We start from the raw sequence: 23,624 nt of genomic DNA, 5'->3' as shown, positions 1-23,624 counted from the left end.
GAACAGAAGAGCCGAGGATCACAGGACAACGCTTATCTTTCTTTTTCGTTATGCTTTTAATGAACACCCAGAAAACACATAAGGCATATGGTAACATTAGGCAGACTAGCATTTCATGTCTGAAATCTGTGTAAACAGCATTGGCACATTTGCGTGGTCGACGCACACGCACACACACACATACACACACGTGCGCAAGCAGAAAAGAGCGAGCTTCTTTCGAAACACCATACGAGACTTTTAAAGAAGCGCCTTGAACCATAAGAAAACACACAAGCTGCTCATCACGAACCATCAAAAGAGGAACGAATGGGACATTGTGCCATAGCCTGCAGTGATAGGGACTGCGGCCATGCGCCCTGGCTGCTAACTGCCCTTCGCTCAGCAGAGGCGCCCCAGGCCTTAAGGATATCTGGCAACATTAGTGGTGGCTCCACAGGTGATTTGAGCTGCATCAGGCACAGCTGCCGACGACCATAACGCCTGGAGGCTCCTCACTTGTCACTCAAGACGACACCACACAAAAACACAAACATGCAAATAAAATGTATTGACACAGGCAGGGCCTTCCTTGCATCTTCCTCCCCTCCCTCAACCACCTTGACTCTAGTTTTCCCTTCTACCATCTCTCACGCAATGTTCCTTGTTAACGTTCTCGCGAGCCAAGCTCAACCCAATCCAAAACTTGGGAGAACATTTTTTTTGGGGGGAAGAGCGGCACAGATGCAGCTCTTCAAATTCTGAAGGACGTTTACGCCAAGTCTGGTGTGTCCTGCCAATCTGCCTGAGGATCAATGTTCTTTATCGCAGAGGTGAAAAACCGAGTGCTTTTAACCCACCCCCAACTCCCTCCACCACCAAAAGAGTTACAGACGACACTATGAATAGGAACGTTGTAAAAATGTGGATTAAAAGGTAAAGATACCCCTGCCCGTACGGGCCAGTCTTGCCAGACTCTAGGGTTGTGCGCTAATCTCACTCTATAGGCCGGGAGCCAGCGTTGTCCGCAGACACTTCCGGGTCACGTGGCCAGCGTGACAAGCTGCATCTGGCGAGCCAGCGCAGCACATGGAAACGCCGTTTACCTTCCCGCTAGTAAGCGGTCCCTATTTATCTACTTGCACCCGGGGGTGCTTTCAAACTGCTAGGTTGGCAGGCGCTGGGACCGAACGACGGGAGCGCACCCCGCCGCAGGGATTCAAACTGCCGACCATGTGATCGGCAAGTCCGAGGCACTGAGGTTTTTCCCACAGCGCCACCCGCGTCCCGCAAAATGTGGATTAGGCAACTGTGATTTTGATAATTTGCAAGGAGGCCCACCGTCGTGAGGATTTTCTGGATAAAATCCGTGCTCAGTTTTGGCACGTGATGGTTTTATTTTTAAATCACTCTGAGGCTACTTTGCCTCTCACACCTATGTTGTGTGAATGGTTCCTTACATGGTGGGAACTGGCGCTGTCCATGCCACACCAAAATGCGCCGAACTGTAGCTCACATGGGGGCCAGTAGCTTAGGAAGGCAGTGAAACTGAGATAGCCTCATTGCCTTCCGTAATAGCTTGGGTGTGGTGTTGTGCTTAAAGTCCATTGAGCTGGAGGGGAGAAGGGGTGAGAAGGCACACTTGCAATTGAATTGTTCAGACTTTGGCCCTCCATTATAGCCCACCATATCCTAAACAGCAGCCTTCACCTGCCTCGCTTTAGCTCAAAACGCCATTTCATCTTATCTTGAAACAGTGCAACAAAAATCCGTACAGAAAACAAGAGCGTTCTTATTGTGACAAGTTTTGCCCTTTGGAGTCAAGAAAACTCAGGTGACAGCTTATCTTTCTCCCCACCCCCACTTTGGTCCTTGAAGTTAAGTACATGCAGTTTTAACAAATTATTTATTTTTTTAAGAGGGCCAAGGGCCTTTATTTAATACCTGTGGCCCGTTAAAAAAACAAACCAAAAAACAGTTGTCTTAAACACACACTCAACACTCATACTCTCACACAATTAAGTCACAAAATAAGGGGGCGTTACTATAAAATTCAAGATTACAGTGTTAATCAGCAAGGCAACAAAGAGCAAAGTTATAGTGCTTTAAGATTGGATGTCTCCTGTATTTATCTTTTTAAAAAAACTTTAGGTACTGAGCACTAAGACAAGTCTGTGTTAAATGTCTAGCACAAAGGGGGAGATATTTTACTGTTCAGGAGGAGTGTTTCAGAACTGTCAGGTGTGGGGGGAGCTGCAAATAAACACACGAACAGGAAGGGAATAGGATCATCACTTGCTGTTGCTACGGGTTCATGTTTTCAGGTTTTTGTAAGTGTTTTTGCACATGGGACGAATGCCTTTTCACCTCTCTCTTCCCAAGAGCAGTGGGATAACCATTTTTTTTTAAAAGCTACTGAGCCAAATTCATGCTCCTTGTAGCTTCCTAGAGCACATTAATATTCAGAAGTGGTGCTCTGGAAGATTTAAGGCTGCAACCTTACATATATTTTACCTGGGAGAAAGTCTAATTGAGCATAATAGGTCTTCCTTTTGAGGAGGTGTGTGTGTAAGATTGCACAGCAGAAAGACCTTCTCAGCACATCTCTGAAAATGTCCAATGACCACAGCATTTGGGATCTCAGGAGAGCTCAGCTCAAGTTCTCAGAGAGCACCACGGGTTCATGCGCTTGCGCAGAGGCACACTGAAATGTGCCAGCCTCATCGCTGCTTGTGTAAAATACAAGCCATAAATATTTGTGTGTTCACACAAGTTCCCAGCGAGAGGGAGGAGAAATTTTCTAAACAACTCAGATTTTGGCAAAGGCTTCTGGGGTTAGATAGACCTTACTCAATGTCTGAACAAGGCACTGGCGACAGGGTGGGGTGGAGTAACAATGCAGCATATCAGTTCTTACCAAGGCAAGTCTGGTCCCTTGCAGTATTAAACAGGATGAGGTTACAAGAGTTTTGGAATGCCATCCGGAATAAGGCACCAGGCAGCAGCAAGGAGGAAGGCAAGACAGAAAGGAGGCTATATATTTTTTTAAAAAAACACGGAATAGTGAATTTTTGCACCATTTCCCCTCTCTCTGTGGGAGATGGAAGCTCCATGTGTTATCTTTTTTTCACTTAGCACACGGCAGAGTTGGGAGTCCCGCCGGCAAATGTTGCAATCCTATGCAAACTTACCTTGGAGTAAGTCCCACTGAACTCAGTGGGGCTTACTACTGGGTGAACACACAAGTGACCTGGACTTAGAGGAGAAGAAAGGACTATGTTGGGAGGTTCGCAGCCTCAGCAAGTCACCAGGCAATGTTTGTTCTTCAGTATAGCCGCTCACCACTAACAGCCCATCTTGGCCTGGGTTGCATTTGACTGATCTGTGAGCCAGCCGACCTTGCCTTGTGAACATGCGTTAAGCTGGCTTGTGCCAAGTCAGAATATGGAGCGCCAGTGGCCAGGATTTCACAGCCGGGAGTCTTTCGTGCCATCAGTCTTTCCCGACATCTTTCAACAATAGCCAGCAAGGACTGAACTTGCGACCACCTGCCTGCAGATCAGATCATGTGCTCCACTTTTGGCCGCACCCAACTCTAGGGCCCTGTAAGAATTAATCTGACATTTGCGATACCCTTTGCTAAGCGTGGCATGGTAGGATGAAGGATGCTTGACCCATGCTAAATGGCCTTAAATCCAAGTTGCTTGAGAAGATGGGACAACCCCCCCCCCCAAAAAAAAAAAATATTCCAGCACTTTACATGGAGGGTTAATATATCCTGGGACAAAAAGAAAAGAGGCGCAGCAAGGAAAAAGAAAATAGTTCCCAGAATCGGCTCTTTGCAACTTTTGGTTAGAATAATCCTTCTGACTTTCGGTTGTTAAGTTATTTTCCATGCTGATGGCGTAAGAAACCTCCTTGCCTAGCTCACTCGCAGAAATTGCTAATGGACCTGTTTGTTGCGTGTGTGGGTAGCTAAAGGGAACGCCTTGAAAAACGTCGGCATCAGCAACTGCTTCAGCAGCCAAATGCTTGGATGGACTAGGAAAGGCTCTTTTTGGGCACGCAGCACTCTCACACGCTGAAGTTGCGAGATTCAAAATGTTGGTGCTGACCTTTAAAGCCCTAAACGGCCTCGGTCCTGTATACCTGAAGGAGTGTCTCCACCCCCATCGTTCAGCCCAGACACAGAGATCCAGTGCCGAGAGCCTTCTGGCGGTTCCCTCATTGCGAGAAGTGAGATTACAGGGAACCACACAGAGGGCCTTCTCGGTGGTGGCACCCGCCCTGTGGAACACCCTCCCTTCAGATGTCAAGGAAATAAGCAGCTGTCTTATTTTTAAAAAACATCTGAAGGCAGCCCTGTTTAGGGAAGTTTTTAATTTATGATGCTGTGTTGTTTTTAACACTCGATTGGGAGCCGCCCAGAGTGGCTGGGGAAACTCAGCCAGATGGGTGGGGTATAAATAATAAATTATTATTATTATTATTATAAGGTGTGAAGTCTCCGTGCCTCCCGCAACAGGGCCTAAAAGGCAGGGATGGAGAACTCGCATCCCTCTGTATGTTGCTGGGCGACTGGCCATGCTGGCTGTGACTGATGGGAGCTCTAGCGGGCCTCAGGTTGTCTGTCCCTTCTTACCATAAGGTAAGGTGGAAACACTCCTGCAGGCAATTCCTGACACCAATTCCTGGCACCAAGGGTTCGCCGTGAGCCAAAACACAGCCCACGGTTGCCTTCCACTCTCACTACAGGCTGGGAAGAGGGGGAAAGGGAACCAGGGGAAAATGCCCAGGTTTTACTGCTGCGATTCCCTGTGCTTTTTGTCGTTTCTTTACGCCAGGCAGAGGCAGAACACTAGCCTTGGAGGTTTGCTGCCTTTGCCAGGAATGAACATCAAGGGGAAGTGAGTTGGATCCCTTTGGTTGGACCTAGAGCAGCTTCCTGGAAGGTGGGCCAGAGCTGACCCCAAGGCAGATACAGCAGTGCTTCGAGGGGAAACTCAAAACTGGCGCAATTTTTAAGGGCCGTATCTACTCCATGTGTCGAGCTACAGAGCGATGCTTTGTGGCCCGAGGACTTAAAAAGGTCGAGAGGTTTGCTGAAATGGAAGAGAGGGGGGAAAGAAGGCTCGAAGAAGAGATTAGAGCCCGCAGAAGTGGCAGATGAACCTGGATATAAACACAACACAGCTTAAGGCAGCACAGCGACTCATTTTCCACACAGACCACTAACCAAAAGTGACAGGACCGGAAGCAGAAACTCTCTGCTCGTTGCAGACAACTGCTAAATTTCTGTTCTCCCACAGCCTGACAGGAAATGCAAACGTAGAGGGAACATTTAGCCGGCGTTTAATTCTGCTAGCTGCGTTCTGGAAGGCAACCAGCCTGTGCCACGCACCTGAAAGTGCTCTTGCTCTCGAAGAAAAAACGACAACCAAGAGTTGCAGCAGGGAAGGGTTTCAGTGTCCCTCCCTCCAGCTAGATTGCATACAGATTGTTTTCCCCATTCAAACATCCAACCACCAAGTCATGTGCCATTTACATGACCAGGACAGCTGATTCTGCAAGCGATAGCACGATTTTTGAGATTGCCGACAAGTCAGCTGGTTGCAGACTAGTCAGCTGCTTGGCACTGTTGTGTATGTGTCTACACAACCCAATTAGAGTGGGGGGGGGGGAACCCCAAGGTGTCTCTCAAAAGAAACCTAGGTACTTTCTGTTGCCTCCTTCACATAACCATTGCAATTGCCAGGGCAGGGTTTTTTTTTATTTATTTAAAAAATGGTTTAGATATGCTAAGGTTGCCAGCGTAGCAAACGGACATTTGCGTACTGGAGGAGGTAACAGGATCAAGAGCATGTCTGCATCAAGATAACGCAGAGGCACAATTCTCTGCCTCTCCTCCATTCTTCGTGTCACAGCAGAGCTGAAAAAGTTGGATGCGTCCTGCTTATTAAATTTGCCCATCGGAAGCGGCAGGTTTGAAGCTCCGTTTCCATGGAGACTTTCGATGGCTGCTGTAATAATAATGTGAGTTTTACGTGCTCTAAAGTTATTAGTCACCAGAGGCAGGGGAGGGACTGGGCGGGAAGAGAAGCGGGCTCCGGAGGTGAATTTGGCATGGATTTTGTGGAGTTGTGGGTAGGTTACAAATAAAGGTAAAAGAAGGAGCCAGAAATCAAGAGGAAATTTCAGTGGGTGTGAACTTGACTCAGGCACCTGCAAGTTCACATTGGGCCTCGTTATTCCTTTAATGAAGTGTTAACGCTACAGGAGCAGAGATGTAGGATCAATGCAATTCCTCTCTGTGATTACTTTCTATTTATTTACTTTTGAAAGGAGGCCGGCCAATGCTTTAGAGATGGTGCAAAGCGTTCTGTGAAACCCAGAAGCTTGCATCGCCTCCAGCCGACGACAATACATGTGTCTTTTCAGTCCTTACACCACTTATTCCATGAACAGCAGTGAGAGATCTATATGCCCATTCCTACTTCCATCAAAGGGTCAGACATGGGGAGGGGGGACAGGTTTTAAAAAATAAAATAAAAAAAATAACACAACCCAAAATACAACAACATGAGGACCTGAGGTCAGACAATCCACCCACGCCTTTCTCTTTAGTTCTCTGCTGCTTTGCTTTCGTCCTTCGGTGGTGCTTCGGGAATCAGCACAACTTTCCCAACGTTCTTCTTCTCTTGCATCTGCTTCATGGCATCTACCACCTGCAGGGGGAGAAGGAGGAGGGGCTTCATTTTCTTCCTTAAGGGCCTTTCAGCTGGCACTAGTCCTGTCCTCCTCCCTCCCCAATACACACACATCAATCCTATTAGGCGGCAAAGGCAATTGTGGGATCTCTCGGAACTGGTCCCCTTGGAATAGGGTCAAAATTCCATCTGCAACGTTGGTCAGCCAGATACAACAGCCAAAGGGAGATTGCGCCCCCCCCCCCCCCGCAGCCTCTGAGAAACAGAAGTACCCAGCCACTGATTTTCAGCCTTGGATTGACAAACGCTTCATGAATTTGTGCAGTCCTTGAATGCTATTCAGATAGCTGCAGCTTTTGCAACATCCACTGCCAACAAACTCAGCCAGTTCGCAATTCAATGTGTGAGCGTTTACTTTTTACCATGGCAGAATTACTGCTAATCAAAAGGTAAAGGACCCCTGGACGGTTAAGTCCAGTCAAAGGCGACTATGGGGTTGTGGCGCTCATCTCGCTTTCAGGCCGAGGGAGCTGGCATTTGTCCACAGACAGCTTTCTGGGTCATGTGGCCAGCAGGACTAAACCGCTTTTGGCGCAACGGGACACAGTGACGGAAACCAGAGCGCACGGAAATGCTATTTGCCTTCCCACCGCAGCAGTAACTAATTATCTACTTGCACTGGTGTGCTTTTCAACTGCTAGGTTGGCAGGAGCTGGGACAGAGCAACGGGAGCTCACCCCGTCACGGGGATTCGATCCGCCGACCTTCCAATCGGCAAGTCCACAGCGCCACCCACATCCCTTACCAACTGCTAATGAACCACCCTAACAGCAGAAAGGAATGTTGCATTCAGCCGCTATCAAATCTCTCCTAGACAAGGCAAGTCCAAAGTCCATTTCAGGGGCCTAATCAGTTTAATCCGGCCCCTGTGGCAGTTTATTTCCTGGGGTAAAATCCTAAAAAAACCTCAACAACTTCAATCCTAAAATAAGGTAAACAACTGGGGTTGGCCCTTTTCGGCCCTCAAGGCCCTTCACGTCATCAAATCTGGCCCTCTTTGAAAGAAGTTTGGACACCACTGTCTAGACTCTTCTGATTCTGCAATTCCTTAACCCTTTTTGGAAACCGATTTCAAGGAACAGGAGCTTTTTACAGCTCAGATGCAGCAAAGGGGTGTTTTTTTTCCCCTTTCCACCCCACACATTTTCAGCTTAATTAAAAGTGGCTGGAATCCACTTGTTACTGTGTGCATCAGAATGCACAGCCAGAAGGCAACAGAAGGAAGTAATCTCAGGAGAAACTCCCCCCATCCTTGCCCCCTTTCTGGTTCGCCTGCCTCTTCTTCCCCCCACCCCCAATAAGAGATTCCCAAGCAGGGATCATAAGCAACCGGGCCGAATCTCCAAAACAGTTCGAAAGCACACCAGTGCAAGTAGATAAATAGGTTCCGCTGTGGTGGAATTTCCGTGCACTCTGGTTTCCGTCACTGTGTCCCGTTCATTTCCCAAGCCAGTTTTCAGTGTCAGGTCTTGGAACACGTAAGGCAACAAGGCCAGGAGATCTCTAAACAAGGATTCAGCGCCTGGGAGCCTCTTTTAAAAGGCTCAGCCCTGCAAGAGGCAAATGCCAAGACTGGGAAGAGTGGTTGTCACAGAGAATCAGACTGTTGCTCACTGCTGCCTACATCTGAATTAGGGGTTCTCTTGCACTCCTGCGTGCAAATGCAAAGGATTGAAGCTTTTGTGAAAATAAAAACCACACAATGAACTTACTAACTAAAGCCCAGCACTAGATTTGCTGGGGTTGGGTTTGTCCCCTGTTCCTTCTCTCTCTTAATGAGCAGCAAATACACATGTGATCTAATGACTCAACTTGTTTCTTCACTCGCTCCCCACAGCACCCCGCCTCATGACTAAACGCAAAGTCACGCAGTGAAAGGCTTTGTTCGAAATCACCCTGCTCTCCACACTAGGGCTGAGCGATAACTGGTTATCAGTATTGCACATAGATGTCAACTTTCAGATTTGAAAATAAGGGATCAGCAGCCTCACCTGCCCCGGGGACAGCCTACTGGATATATAACAATCTGGGATAGGAGCGGGAAGCAGCGGGAAACAGCGCTGGAATAAGGGAATTTCCCGCAAAAAAAAGGGAAGGTTGGCAGCTATGGTATCGCAACGTATCACCAGCAGGACATCGCGATATATCGATATCTGACGATATCTGAAATAAGGAAGGAACTATACAGAGGCGAACAGGACAATGTCCTGACGACTACTGGTACTTAGGGGTCCAAAATGGTTAAATGACAACATTCTCAATCGACACACACTCCGTTTCATCAGCAGGCAAGCCAAAATACATTCCAACAGGACTTTGGGTTTTGGACTTGGCTACCAAATTCAGGGGAATCCAAAGTACGCTGTTGAGTCATAGTGAATGCAAATAATCTGGGACTGCCAGGCTGCCAGCAGGCCTGCTAGGAGGCAGAAGCGGCAGCACCCTGGCATAAGGGGCACAATAATCAGCAGCCTGCGAAGCATTGCCATGGCAGTGGGTGGCAGGGGCAGCCTGCAAGGCCTTGCCATGGCAGTGGCAATAGTGGCGGCCTGTGAGGCCTTGCAGTGGCGGCAGGAGACAGCGGCAGAAGCTGAGGCCTCGCTGAGGCAGGCCGCCACAGCTTCTGCCACTGCCTCCCACTACTGCCAGGAGGACTTGCAGGCCGCTGCCGCTTCTGCTGCCAAATCCTGTCGCCACTGCAGGGCCTCTCAGGCCAGTGCCGTTACTGCTGCCACTTCCCATCGCCACCGCGAGGCCTCACAGTCCGCTGCCGCCACTTCCCGCCACTGCTGCGAGTCCTCGCAGGCCGCCGCTGCTACTGCCGCCACTCTCTATCACCGCCGCAAGGCCTCGCAGGCTGTTACTGTTTGTGCTGCTGCTGCTGCGAGGCCTCGCAGGCCACCACCGCTACTGCTGCCATCTCCCGTCACCGCCATGAAGCCTCGCAGGCCACCACCGCTACTGCCGCCATCTCCCGTCACCGCCGTGAAGTATCGCAGGCCACCACCTGTGCATAGCTGTCAAGTGTCCCTTATTTGGCGGGAAACTCCCTTATCCCAGCGCCGTGTCCTGCTGCTGTCCCTTATTGATGATGTCCCTTAAATTTCCCAGGTTTCAAAGGAAGCAGCTCCTCTCCCTCCCTCCCTGCCGGCCAGGGAGGAGGGAGGCTCCAACTGTGTTGCTTGGCTGCGTTGCTCACCCAATAAGGAATCTAAGAACGGCTGGGGGGTGGAGCTTGCATGCCTTGTGCTGATCAAATCGGCCGCGTTGCCTGGGGACTCGCCTTTGCTCAGCGCTTCCCAGCGGAGAGGTGATGGTGGTTTCCCTTGCTGCATCCCCTTTGCTGGGTTGCTGTGTTGTGGGAACCACCGCTTGAGGCTTCGTTTGGCTGCTGGCTGGGCTTTCTGCCTTTGGCTCGGAGGGGCTCAGAAGTTGAACATACCTGTGCCCGGGAAATCCCTTATTTTGGCTGCTGATCCCTTATTGTTGAGGCTGCAGGTCCCTTATTTTCAAATCTGTAAGTTGACAGCTATGCACCTGTGCCTCCCTGAAGCTAATTTCTCATCCTCTCTCTCCGTGCCTCTACTGGTTCTAAAAAACCAGGGAGGAGGGGAGCTGGTCGCAGCAACAGACTCTTCCCAGTCTGTTTCATCTCTGACTCCCCCCCCCCCCCAGCTTCAGCCTCTACTTCTTATTCTGGACTTCTATCTGCCACAGAGTCTCCCAGCTCACTAAACCCTGTTGCCTCTTCAGCTTCCGGCACCGCCTCCTCCCAGTCTTCTCCATCTTCTCCCTCTGTCCCACCACCCATCCCCGGTCTCTGAGTCTTCTTCCCTGGGGGGGGGGGGTTCCCCAGCTAGTTTCTCCCACCATTCCCCTGCGTTCAACCAGTCCGTAACAGTAAGATGCAATCCCCATAATTCCTGGAGGGAACCAGCGTGTGTTGAAATGCTATATGGTGTGGATGGGACCCTAGTCTACGCCACCTCCTGAAGAAGAACGCTAAAATGCTCCCCCCTTGACTTTCTCATCTCCAGGCTGCACATCCCCCCCTGCTATTTCAACTCTTTCCTCACAAGGCTCAGTTTCCAGCTTCCTCAACATTGTGGTCACCCTCCTCTGGAAACACAACACAGTTTAGCAACGTCTTTTTGTTATATGTGGCACACTCAGATCCACAACGCAACCTGAACAGAGCAGAACCATTGTTCCCCGCGTGATCTGGAGACTGTGCTGCTGTTAACGCAGCCTAAGATTGTGTTAGCCTTTTTAGCTGCTGCATCTCGCTGCTTTCTCCTCTTCAGCTTGTTCTCACGCCTAAAGCCCCATAATCTCTTTGCACGTGTACAAGCCAGGTCCGCCCCGCCCCCAGTCCTATAGGCCTTCCTTTGATTTCCTGCTCCTCAATGGAGGGTCTCCAGTGAATGGCCAAAGCCCTGGAATCACACCTAGAAACCGATCGCATTAAGCACACGAAGAGCCCGTTGCGCTGCCGCCCACACTCACCTGATCAAAGGGCCAAACGGAGTCCACCTTGGGCTTGATTTTGCCTTGGTTGTAGAGGGCAACCAGCTTGTTCACCACACTGGTCAAGAGCTCCACCTCCTCATCTAGGTAGCCCAGGTGGTAGCCGCAGACGGCCTTGTTGAGATGAAGGAGCTGCAAGGCATTGATGCTGAACTGGTTCCACCAGGTCTTAGCCATGGCCATCAGGTTCTTCCTCTGCCCTGTTACCAAGTTGGCTACACCTGCCAAGCGGAAAGACGTATCGTTTAGCAACTGCCTGGGTGCTGCTGCACAGCAGCCAGGGTGTCTTGTTTTATATATGTGTAAATTTGTATTAAATTTTCTGTTTTACAATTTAGAATACTCATTTAAACAGCCTTAAAATATCCATGACTTCCCTTCTTCTCTTTCCATGGTTCATTCTGCAAATCTTAAATCCCTGCATATTTTACATAAACTATTCCATTCAGTATTCCATTATTACATCCATCAAAATTTATTTACACTGTTTATCTTAATGCTGTCCAACATTTTCAAGTGTACACAATTCCCTCCCCCCATATATTCAATAAACATTTTCCAATCTTCTCTAAACGTATGTTCTTCTTGTTCTCTTATTCTGTGTGTTAGGTCTGAAAGCTGCACATATTCCGTCAGCTTCAGTTGCCATTCTTCTTTAGTTGGGACTTCGCTCGTTTTACATTTTTGGGCTAACAAAACATGGGCCGCAGTACAGTGGTACCTTGGGTTAAGAACTTAATTCGTTCTGGAGGTCCGTTCTTAACCTGAAGCACCACTTTAGCTAATGGGGCCTCCTGCTGCCGCTGCGCTGCTGCCACGCAATTTCTGTTCTTATCCTGAAGCAAAGTTCTTAACCCGAGGTACTATTTCTGGGTTAGCGGAGTCTGTAACCTGAAGTGTCTGTAACCCAAGGTACCAGTGTAGTAGCATACAGCGGCCAGGATGTCTTGGAAGGTTAGCTCTATTCTCCTACACAGGCAACCTCAGTCAAGTCTAGCTGAGCAATTAGCCTCTCCCAGGCCATGACTTTAAGAACAGGAAAAGCAGCTGGGAAGGGAGGATTTTTTTAAAAAAAAACACCACGATTTTATAAGTTGTGCGTCTTTGTTTCTCAATTTGTTCCTTTTACATGATTTTGCATGTATTGTGGTATTTTATGCACTGGGGCTTCCAGTTATCTTCATTGGTCATCGTTTAGTAATTATATTGTAATTGTTCTGAGTGAATTTCTGCTTAATTATTATTTGCTGGTGTTTCGAGAGTTAATTTTGTTGTGTGCTATTACACAAGAGTTGCTTAGGGGCAACTGACAAAGTGGTGTGCATGTGTTCAAAGCCGCTGTCTCACATTGGATCATTCTCTTAGGCAGAGGCTGAAATCTTCAACTCGGAAAAACTAAACCCATGCTTGGAAGAGCATGTGAATGTAAATCCTTTGCATGTATTCTTCCTTAGCTATATGTCCTGCTAGTAAAGGCCTTGGAATATTTTAACAAGTGCTTGGACATGGCCTTGATCTCAAGAAAAGCGTCAGTACTGCACATGATTTGGCTTCCTAGGTGCAATTTAGCTACTCTGCCCAAAGTGGAGGCAGACGATCTCTGCAGCACCCAGGTCCCCAGCCCCACAGGGCTTCAAAGGCCAAGGACCTACGCTTCCCCCCTCCAGAACAATGGGGCCCTGAGCTATACCAGTACCTCCCCTCTTTTGCAACTGAGCTTCAGTTTATCGCCCTTATCTAGTTCGTTACTGATAGCCAATTCAAGGCTTCCTGTGCCTCGCCAGAATTAGATGTCAAGGAGAGATGGAGCGAGGTGACCTGGAGTTTTGAAGGGGGCGGTCATCAGTACCTGCCGACACTCCAGAACCCCAGGTGATCTTACTGGGTGGTTTCATGTGGTTGAAAGGCGGCACAAGGAATAAACCACAAGGCTACTGGAACTCAGTGGCCCTGAACCACAGAAGGATAACATGGCCAATGATGCCCATAGCCACTGAGAGACTTAGCAGTACCAGCTGTGAGGGCCTTGTAGCATTTCCCTCACTGCGAGAAGTGAAGTTACTGGGAACCGGGCAGAGGGCCTTCTCGGTAGTGGCACCCTCCCTGTGGAATGCCCTCCTGTCAGATGTCAAGGAAATAAATGACTGCAGTCGTAAACTGGAGGTCGAACGGAATCCGTTCCGGAAGTCCATTCGACTTCCAAAACATTCAAAAACCAAATCACGGCTTCTGATTGGCTAATCGGGTTCCAAAAAGAACGTTCGCAAACCGGAAGAATCACTTCCGGGTTTGCGGCGTTCGGGAGCCAAAATGTCCAAGTACCAGGGCGTTCGACAACCAAGGTACAACTGCATTTGGCTTTTAGAAAACATCTGAAGGCAGCCCTGTTCAGCGAAGTTGTAATGTGTTTTTAAGAATCTGTTGGAAGCTGCCCGGAGTGGCTGGGGTAACCCAGTCAGATGGGCAGCATATAAATATTATATTATTATTATTATTATTATTATTATTATTATTATTATTATTATTATTATTATTATTATTCTCCACCCTCCTTCTCCCAATGTAGGCCACCTATGTCAAAACGAGGGTCAAAATCAGGCTGAAACAAATTTAGGTTTTGTAATGAATTCATAACCATAAACGGCAGCCTGGTATGTGGGGTGTCTTTACACTGCAGAACTGGAAATGACAGTGACCTTTTTGGGAACACCATGTTGGCGTCTGCAAAGGCCTGCAAGTTTCAACTCTGAAACTTCTAGATGGCCACCCCAGGGTTGCAAGATTCTGATCTCGGCTGCCAGTTCGACTGTGTAAAGGCTTTGTCTGCGAGCACAGAATTACAGTGTGCTCACTGCCGGAAGCAGGGGGAGAGAAGCATTCAACAGCTTTGGCGTTTGACTGCCACATGCCACAAAGCTTCTGTCACAGCTGCAGGGTGCTCAGTTGACTCAGATAAAGGGGGGGGGGTGCTTCAAAGGCTCTTTTGGAGATAGAACGATGGGAGCTTTTGGTCTGACCCCAGGAAGCCAGTCCTTGTACATTTCCATTTCTCAGGCTCCAGAGGCTGAGCCTTGGGGCATTGCAAACTGGCTCCAGCGCAGAGCTGAGCTCCACATCTAAAGCGCAGCATTCTGCACATGCTCAGAGGCATTTTCTTATCCGAAGATTCGAATTTTGCGCTTTGGGATCCAAAAGATTCCAGGGCTGGATGGAGCCTCAATTCAGTTACCCAACAAGTTTTCTTTACTCACCATAGGTGACTAGTTTCCCCATTGGCTTCAGGAGATTAAAGCCTTTTGTGGTATCTGAACCCCCCAGAGGGTCTAAGACGACATCTACACCTAACAAGACAAAGAGAGAAAGTTGCCGTTACAAAAGATTTATAAGGACCTTCCAGTATTCAGGAACAAATGTCCAGTTCCACGTTTGAAATATCTGTTTCTGGATAGTTGTAAACACATTTCCCTTAGGGGAACATTCCAAAAAATGCAGAAGGGAAAACCCTGATTTTTTTTAATATCAAAAAGACTATAATGTGATGTGTTCCCTTGGCCAAATTTGAACAGCACTCTAGTCTAATGAAAGGAAAGAGTGTTTTTCTCTCCAGGCCTCTTGTTCTTATCAGCAGAATTAATTGCTTAATTTAAATTACTACGATTAATTATCCCCTTAACAGCTTTACAAATCAGAATAATTATTAAAAAAAACTTTGTGGAGTTTTGCAACAGGTTATCACAATTCGACTGAAAACCACGTCGCAAGCAAAAACCCAGAGATGGAGATAATGATAATGATTGTTATTTTATTGTTATTATTATTTACTGAATATGTTGGTTGCTTTATCTTGCCCAGGGTAACCCCAAAGCAACGTTCTACCAATCCAACAGGCAGGCAGGCAGGCAATAAACCCCACATAGGTACGTTAAAACCAGGAGGAAGAGAATTTTTTTAAGAACAACCCATACACTTCTAAAAGGCCACAGATAGTTAAGGGCCAAAGGTCTAGTTATATGGAGGAAAGTTTTTGCCTGCTGCACCCTGGTTCCAGAGCTCTCTGCCTCTGCTCTGTTACTGACCTTTGGGGGAGATTTTCCGTACTTCTGCCACATAATCAGCTGTCCGGTAGTCGATTGGGTGGGTGACCCCATTCTCCTTGAGGATTTCATGTTTGGAGGCAGAAGCTGTACCAAAAATGGTGACGTTCTCCACAGTTTTGCAGAGCTGGACGGCTGCAGTCCCCACGCCACCTGGAAGGAGGAAACAGAAGCAAATGAAGCCGCGCATTGTGGCGCCACTGCCAGCCGAGGGGCCTTGTTCAACTCCATCCCAACGCGGGAAATATTCTCTCCACTCGCTGCCAAATTCAGTAAACAGTAGCTGCTCCGTTGGCCCATACAGAAGACGACGCGGATTGGCTTACGAAGAGCCAAGGAAAAGTTGGTTTCACGGAAGTGTATCAGCGTTCATCGCTTCCCGAGCCTAAACCTGCCTAAGTTAAGATCCATCAGAGATGTTCTCTCCGGTAATATCAAATCAAAAAAAGCTTCAAGGGAATATGTATGCCAGGAACTGGGTCCTCACAGGGCCCCCACCCCTGAAATTTGGATCGAAAGAAGCATATTTTAGCCAATAGAATAAGTTGCGGGCTGCAGCTGTGGTGCTGACAACCATTTTTCCAGTTTGCAAGCATTCCCACAGGCCCCCAAGGATTGGTGGCCGCTGATCTATGCTATCGAATTAAGCTAGTTTGAGAATCACGGCAATTACAGTGGTGCCTCGCAAGACGAAATTAATCCGTTCCGTGAGTCTCTTCGTCTTGCGGTTTTTTCGTCTTGCGAAGCACGGCTATTAGCGGCTTAGCGGCTATTAACGGCTTAGCGGCTTAGCGGCTCTTAACGGCTTAGCGGCTATTAGCGGCTTAGTGGCTATTAACGGCTTAGAGGCTATTAACGGCTTAGCGGCTTTAAGAAAAAGGAAACAAACTCGCAAGAACTCGCAAGACGTTTCGTCTTGCGAAGCAAGCCCATAGGGAAATTTGTCTTGCGGAACGACTCAAAAAACGGAAAACCCTTTCGTCTAGCAAGTTTTTCGTCTTGCGAGGCATTCGTCTTGCGGGGCACCACTGTAAACACTTTGGCAGTGAGTAGGAGGTCCCGTTCTATTGCGCAATGGCTGCGCTCACACGTCAACAAGATACATGAGCAGAAGGCTGGTGCGCATAGCCTGTTTTCACTCCTTCTATGGTGCTACCAGGTCACAAAGTCAAATCACTGCGATGTCTGAACCTGGAATTGTGGTTTCTTTCTCCGTAACAAGCCAGGATTTCACAAGTCTACACAGCAGCTAAGCCTGGGTCGTGATCCCGGCTTGTTAGGGAGAAACAAACCATGACCCCAGCTTTGACCAAGCGGCCTTGTGACATATGGGGAAAGGGTGGGAAAGAGAACCTTGCGCACTATCTTGGAGAGAAGGAAGGATACAAATGTAATAGATACATTCGTAGTACAGGAAGACAAGCAGGAAGACAAGGACTGCTCTGCGAGTTCCTCTTTCATTGATCTATAGCTTCCTACTGCAGAGAGGGAAATCCTTGGTTACCTGCTGCCATGTGGACCAGGACGCTCTGGTTGGGTCGCAGGTTGCCGAAGTCAAAGAGGACCATATAGGCGGTGATGTAGTTGACCAAAAAAGCAGCTGCTTCCTCAAAACTCATCCCTTCCGGCATGGGGAATGTCTGGTTGGCTTGGACGGTCACAATTTCCTGCCAGAGCCCCGACCTGGCCATCACCATCACCTTCTCACCTACCTGGTACGGGAGAGAGAAGAGGACAATCAGGGCTGGTGGACTCAAGCCCAAATGGAAGACCATCACAGGCTAGTCCTGGGATGCGGAATCTTCATCTCTCTGGGTGCTGATGGGCCGCGCATTAACCCTGACTACTGGCCATGCTGGGACACGGGTGGCGCTGTGGGTTAAACCACAGAGCCTAGGGCTTGCTGATCAGAAGGTCAGCGGTTCGAATCCCCACGATGGGGTGGGTTCCCGTTGCTCGGTCCCTGCTCCTGCCAACCTAGCAGTTCGAAAGCACGTCATAGTGCAAGTAGATAAATAGGTACCGCTCCAGCGGGAAGGTAAACAGTGTTTCCGTGCGCTGCTCTGGTTCGCCAGAAGCGGCTCAGTCATGCTGGCCACATGACCCGGAAGCTGTGCGCCGGCTCCCTCAGCCAATAAAGCGAGATGAGCGCCGCAACCCCACAGTCAGTCAAGACTGGACCTAATGGTCAGGGGTCCCTTTACCTTTACCTTTTATTGGCCATGCCGGCGGTGGTGGATAACCTTTTACAGTCCAGAGGGCCTCGCTGGCAATCTGCCAGAGGTGTGTGCTGGTGGTGGGCGGGGCCAGGGGAAAAACTGGGCGGAGCAATGGGCGTGACTTCCCTTTGCATGGTAAAAGTCAGAGGTTTCCAGCACATGCCCCACACCTCTCTCTCTGCTTCACCCAGGCAACCAAGAGGCATCATCACAACACAAGGGCACAAAGCCTGGGCAGCCAGGCAAACACATTGGCAGAGAGCGGTGTAGCTAAGAAAGTCTCAAAGGCCAGACAGAGAGACCTGGAGGGGCACGCGCTGACCCTGGGCCCCACCGCTGACCTAAGGTTACCAGACGTCTCCATTTCCCGGGGACAGTCCCCGGATTTACAAATCAGTCCCCGTACAAAATCCATTGAAGTTGAAAAGTGTCCCCGGATTCATTGAAAAAAATATGGTAACCTTAAAGGTAAAGGGGACCCCTGACCATTAGGTCCAGTCGTGGCCGACTCTGGGGTTGCGGCGCTCATCTCGCTTTATTGGCCGAGGGAGCCGGCATACAGCTTCCGGGTCATGTGGCCAGCATGACTAAGCCACTTCTGGCGAACCAGAGCAGCGCACAGAAATGCCGTTTACCTTCCTGCCGGAGCGGTACCTTTTTATCTACTTGCACTTTGACGTGCTTTCGAACTGCTAGGTTGGCAGGAGCAGGGACCGAGCAACGGGAGCTCACCCCGTCGTGGGGATTCGAACAGCCGACCTTCTGATCGGCAAGTCCTAGGCTCTGTGGTTTAACCCATAGCGCCACCCGCGTCCCTATGGTAACCTTACGCTGACCTGAAAAAAGGTCTGAAAGCACAGTGCTCCCCCCTTTCTCTCTGAAGACCCCTCCACCCATCTGGGCAGTCACAGATGAAAAATACACAATCCAAGAAGAGCTTTTTTCCAGCCCGTTCTCATTGGCTGCCCTTAGCAGGCTTGCAAAGAATTGACCACAAACTCAAGCCTGGAGGGAGGAAGTCTGGCTTGCATGGCAGTTGGTGGGCGGAAAGGACCCCACACCTCCTTGTTTACTGCCTTGAGGCGTTGACTTTTGGGGAAGTAGCCATTGCCCTTTTTAACTCTGCACCACCCAAGGGTTTGGGAGTTGCAACTTGCAACCAGCCTTTATTGGCATAAGTTAAAACAGTAAAATCATACAAAGCCATCCAAATACATGGATAATCCAAACACATGCAATATACAAAAGACTAAATAACCACCACTGAATAAACCAGGCAACTTTACATTTAGCTTTAAAGATCTCGGGCTAAGTACCCCGAAACAATCTTGGTAGTTTCAGGAGTATTATCCCTCAACAAATATCGGATTACAGACTCTCTGCAAATCATTATTTTGATATTTAAGGGAGTCACTAGGAGATCCCTGCGATGGGTGTCGAGAAGAGGGTGATCCAAAATTATGTGATATATTGTACAATCTAACCTCGGTTCCCGAACACCTTTGTTATCATACGTTTTGGCTTCCAAATGCCGAAAACCCAGAAGTAAATGCTCTGGTTTTTGAACGTTTTTCGGAAGTCAACATCCGACATGGCTTCCGCTTGAGTGCAGGAAGCTCCTGCAACCAATCAGATGCTGCGTCTTGGTTGTCGAACGTTTCGGACGTCAAACAGTCTTCTGGATTATGTTTGACAACCAAGGTTTGACTATATCTGGTGTTTTCTTATCACAGGAACAAAATCTGCTCTGGAAGCGGATTTTTTTGAAACCTTCCAAACCATAAAGATGAGGGGAATGCATTTAGATGAGCTAGCATAAAAACTCTGTGTTGCGATTGAGTTTCTAAATTGTAAAAGTAATTAGGTGTGACTCCATGGTGAGGCTGTGATCCTAAGTAAGCAGATGAACATACAAAAGGTTGGGAGGGGTAGAGCTTTTGGATTTCATGATCTAGCAGTCTCTGCTTGATGAGAGAGAAGATCTGTGAGTCTTCCAACAGAAGAAGGGAATCTATTGCAATCCCCATTTGCCTGAGTTTGAGGGTAATAGCAGAAAACCATGGAGAATTATGTGTACTGCTCCTGCCACTTACTATCTGGCCCACTTACCCTTAACAAACTACGTGGGTAGGGGACGCGGGTGGCGCTGTGGGTTAAACCACAGAGCCTAGGACTTGCCAATCAGAAGGTCGGCGGTTCGAATCCCTGCGACGGGGTGAGCTCCCGTTGCTTGGTCCCTGCTCCTGCCAACCTAGCAGTTCAAAAGCACGTCAAAGTGCAAGTAGATAAATAGGTACCACTCCGGCGGGAAGGTAAACGGTGTTTCCGTGTGCTGCTCTGGTTCGCCAGAAGCTGCTTAGTAATGCTGGCCACATGACCCGGAAGCTGTACGCCGGCTCCCTCTGCCAATAAAGCGAGATGAGCGCCGCAACCCCAGAGTCGGTCGCGACTGGACCTAATGGTCAGGGGTCCCTTTACCTTTACAAGGCACCCTTAACAAACTACAGTTCCCAGGATTTTTTTGGGGGGGGTAGGCCTTGGCTGTTTGAAGCAATATGAAACTGCTTTAAATGTATAGTACAAATGGGTCTCGCCTCACAAGTGAGGGTGGAAACAGCTGCTCAGTACAAGTTCTACAACTTGTTAAAAAGGATCCTAGCCCTTTGGGTTGTGGAGGGAGTGGGTGAGAGAAAAACATAGGCCCAAGCACAAAAGCACATGGCAACGCACTGAGCCAAAACAGCTCGTATTTGTGTGGGCTTGGCAATAAATGCTTGAGCAAATACACACACACACACACACACTTTTGTCACAGCCAAAGGGGCTCAGCTGGAAGCTGCTCAATACAGTGGTACCTCGGGTTACAGACGCTTCAGGTTACAGGCTCCACTAACCCAGAAATATTACCTCAGGTTAAGAACTTTGCTTCAGGATGAGAACAGAAATTGTGCAGTGGCAGCGCAGCAGCAACAGGAGGCCCCATTAGCTAAAGTGCTGCTTCAGGTTAAGAACAGTTTCAGGTTAGGAACAGACCTCCAGAACGAATTACGTACTTAACCCGAGGTATAACTGTATGCAAGGATTGTCCCCACCTGCAATATTAGGTTTCCTCACATGCTTCAGAAATACATGCAGCTGCATCATTCTGAAGGGAAGGGAAAATTCTTCGTAATGCATAACCGTTCTTTGGAATGCAACACCACAGAACTCTGGGTGATATTTTCTGGATTAGAGGGCTAGATTGAAAAGTGGAAAATGCTCTGCCTAATAAGTCCAGAGAGCCAAGCGCATCGTCTCCACCCACTAGAAACTGCCGGCCAACACTCAAGGTTGAGCACGGTCGCCCATTATGTTAATTTAAGGTATTCTTGTGTTTCTCAATCTGAAACCCAAGATTCCTAGAAACAGTTCAAAGGCCCAGAAACAGCACATGAACTTCCCTTGTGGGTAGGAGGCCAGGAGAGGGAAGAAACAGATTCTTTCCCTTCTTCAGCAATGTGCAGCTGGAAAAGAGGACAGGGTTGAGCTCTCAAGAACCCTCTCAGTTTTCACAGTGTGATGGGGAGGTCACCATACAAAGCCCATTTTAACCCTAGGTCCTCTACCACATACACTAGGGCTCCCAAAGACCCTACAAAGACCCCCTGGGCGTCCAAGGACCAGTTGCCTCTCCAGGGAAAGCCGCAGATTCCTAGGCTTGTTTGGTTTTAAGTAACTTTCTAGCATTTTTTTGGCAGAAATCAAGATAGGAGGCAAACTCCCACTGCAAGAAACTAGCCCGCTCTCACCTTTAGTCGAGGAATGAAGTCACAGAAATGATTTCAGCATCTGGGAAAGCAGATCTTGGACAAAGAGAAAGCTACAGCGAAACACCCATTGTCCAGGCGCAAAAGGCAGGAATTCTTGGTTCATCTTTAAAGCTTTTTTTCTATGCTGGCCTTCCCTGGTGGAGGCTGCCCCACAGAAAACAGCTCAGATATACAGAATTATAGACTCATGGAGCTGGAAGAGACCCAAACGGTCATGCAGCCCAACCCCCTGCAATGCAGGAATGAGAAAGAGCAGAGCAGGCTGCGTCGAACTCACAGCTGCTCAACCACAGCCATTTTTAGCTTCCTTTTGCGAAGCAATACAGTGGTGCCTCGCAAGACGAAATTAATCCATTCCGCAAGTCTCTTCGTCTTGCGGTTTTTTCGTCTTGCGAAGCACGGCTATTAGCGGCTTAGCGGCTATTAGCGGCTATTAGCGGCTATTAACGGCTTAGCGGCTTTAAGAAAAAGGAAACAAACTCGCAAGAACTCGCAAGACGTTTCGTCTTGCGAAGCAAGCCCATAGGGAAATTCGTCTTGCGGAACGACTCAAAAAACGGAAAACCCTTTCGTCTAGCGAGTTTTTCGTCTTGCGAGGCATTCGTCTTGCGGGGCACCACTGTACGTCCATTGCTATCTTCTGTTTTCAAGTCCAGACAGGTGATCATAACATTTCACATTCGGGTCATATTCCAGTCCCACACTTGTGAGTTTGCACACATTTAAAAATTACTCTGCTTAGGCCAATGCAGAGAAAGTCCATCACTGGCACTTTCGTCGTCTTCTTCTTCTTCTTCTTCTTCTTCTTCTTCTTCTTCTGCGATCACTCGTAGCTGAGTAAGATGGTCTTCCATTAATACAGTCTTAACAGTGAGTCAGTAAGTGACTATGAAGGCCAATTCTGGATCCTGAGTTTGAGTGTCTTCAAAGCCCATGACACCTTTGGTAAAGGCTGTTCTCCAACTGGAGCGCTCGCAGGCCAGTGTTTCCCAGTTGTCAGTGTTTATACTCCTTTTTTTTTTTAATTTGCCTTGAGAGAGTCTTTAAACCTCTTGTGTTGACCACCAGCATTACGCTTTCCATTTTTAAGTTCAGAATAGAGTAGTTGCTTTGGAAGACGATCATCAGGCATCCGAACAACACAACCAGTCCAACAAAGCTGATGTTGAAGAATCATTGCTTCGACACTGGTGATCTTTGCTCTTTTCGGTACACTGGCATTAGTTCGCCTGTCTTCCTAAGAAGACAAGTAACCCATGGCTACATTCCTTTTGCTGGGGGTCGGCGAGGGAAGAGTGCACGACACCCATAAAGCATAGTCCAGGGTTGATGTGCTGGTGTTGCCGAGATTTTATTTATATTTTAGAGACATGCAATGGAGGTGGGGTCTGTGAAGTGTATGCAGAAGATTGGAGATTATGGAAACAATGGATGGGTAGACTTGGGACACAAGTGTCTCAGAGGCTGGGTCTAACTACGGTTCTGTTCCCAGCTCCACCAGAAATGATACAGACTTGGTATATTTATTCCCTCCAGCAAAAAAAAACCCCAAATTTTCAGAAGCTTGATCTAGCACGGCAATGTTTGCATTAAATCGACTAATAAGATTGTTTCTTGTGCCCAGGCTATCTTTTATGGCGACTGGGCTCCCGGAGGGCCCATGGAAACAATGCACCTCTCTGGCGCCATTTCCAGATTTCCCCCCGGCCACGTATCTCTCCTGCTGAAAGAAAACACAACCATTTCCTTTGCAGAGGGGGAAATCCTGTGTTTATTTGGCTCTGCTCTCAGGAAAGGAGCATAACTGTAGCCCAGCATCCTTCACCTTCGGCGTGAACCTCCCTCTGCAGCAGTCATAAATACTTTGCATGCGTGTGGAAAGCCAAACAGATGAAGCCTCTTGGCCCAAAGTAGCAGAAGGAAGAGAGTTGGTTTCCACAGCAACACAGGACAAGAGAAACCCAGCGCAGTGAGGCAGTTCAATCTCGGGACAGACAGGTTCAAACTGCATCGCAACCACGGATATATACTGGAAGGCAAGTTCCCCAGAACTCAACTTCCAATGCCCATCGATAAAATTTGGACAGACGAGCTGCTCAAATCTCAAAGGGCCATAGAGAGGGCAAACGATTCTGACCAAGAAAGAAATCCAATCCTTATGCGACCACAAATGCACGTATGTTACTGGCCCAGAGATGGACAGAAGATAAAGTTCCTACCAGAGAAGAA

The 23,624-nt window shown here is 48.4% G+C and overlaps 1 protein-coding gene across 1 annotated transcript in view; it reads right to left on the bottom strand.

The window, feature by feature from the left end:
- Positions 1–32: 32 nt before the first annotated feature.
- Positions 33–23,624, bottom strand: part of VAT1 (vesicle amine transport 1) — a 41,728-nt gene continuing 18,136 nt past the window's right edge. The window contains exons 2-6 of the mRNA XM_028702565.2: positions 16,872–17,079; positions 15,350–15,520; positions 14,525–14,614; positions 11,253–11,494; positions 33–6,704 (exon numbers count right to left, since the gene is read on the bottom strand). Coding sequence (XP_028558398.2) covers positions 6,600–6,704; positions 11,253–11,494; positions 14,525–14,614; positions 15,350–15,520; positions 16,872–17,079 — 816 coding nt within the window. The 3' untranslated portion in view covers positions 33–6,599. The remainder of the gene's footprint in view (positions 6,705–11,252; positions 11,495–14,524; positions 14,615–15,349; positions 15,521–16,871; positions 17,080–23,624) is intronic.

The sequence above is a fragment of the Podarcis muralis genome, chromosome 13 (assembly GCF_964188315.1).
Source record: "Podarcis muralis chromosome 13, rPodMur119.hap1.1, whole genome shotgun sequence".
Lineage (NCBI taxonomy): Eukaryota > Metazoa > Chordata > Lepidosauria > Squamata > Lacertidae > Podarcis > Podarcis muralis.
The sequence above is the reverse complement of the archived record's forward strand: the minus strand, read 5'-3'. Positions and strand labels throughout refer to the sequence as shown.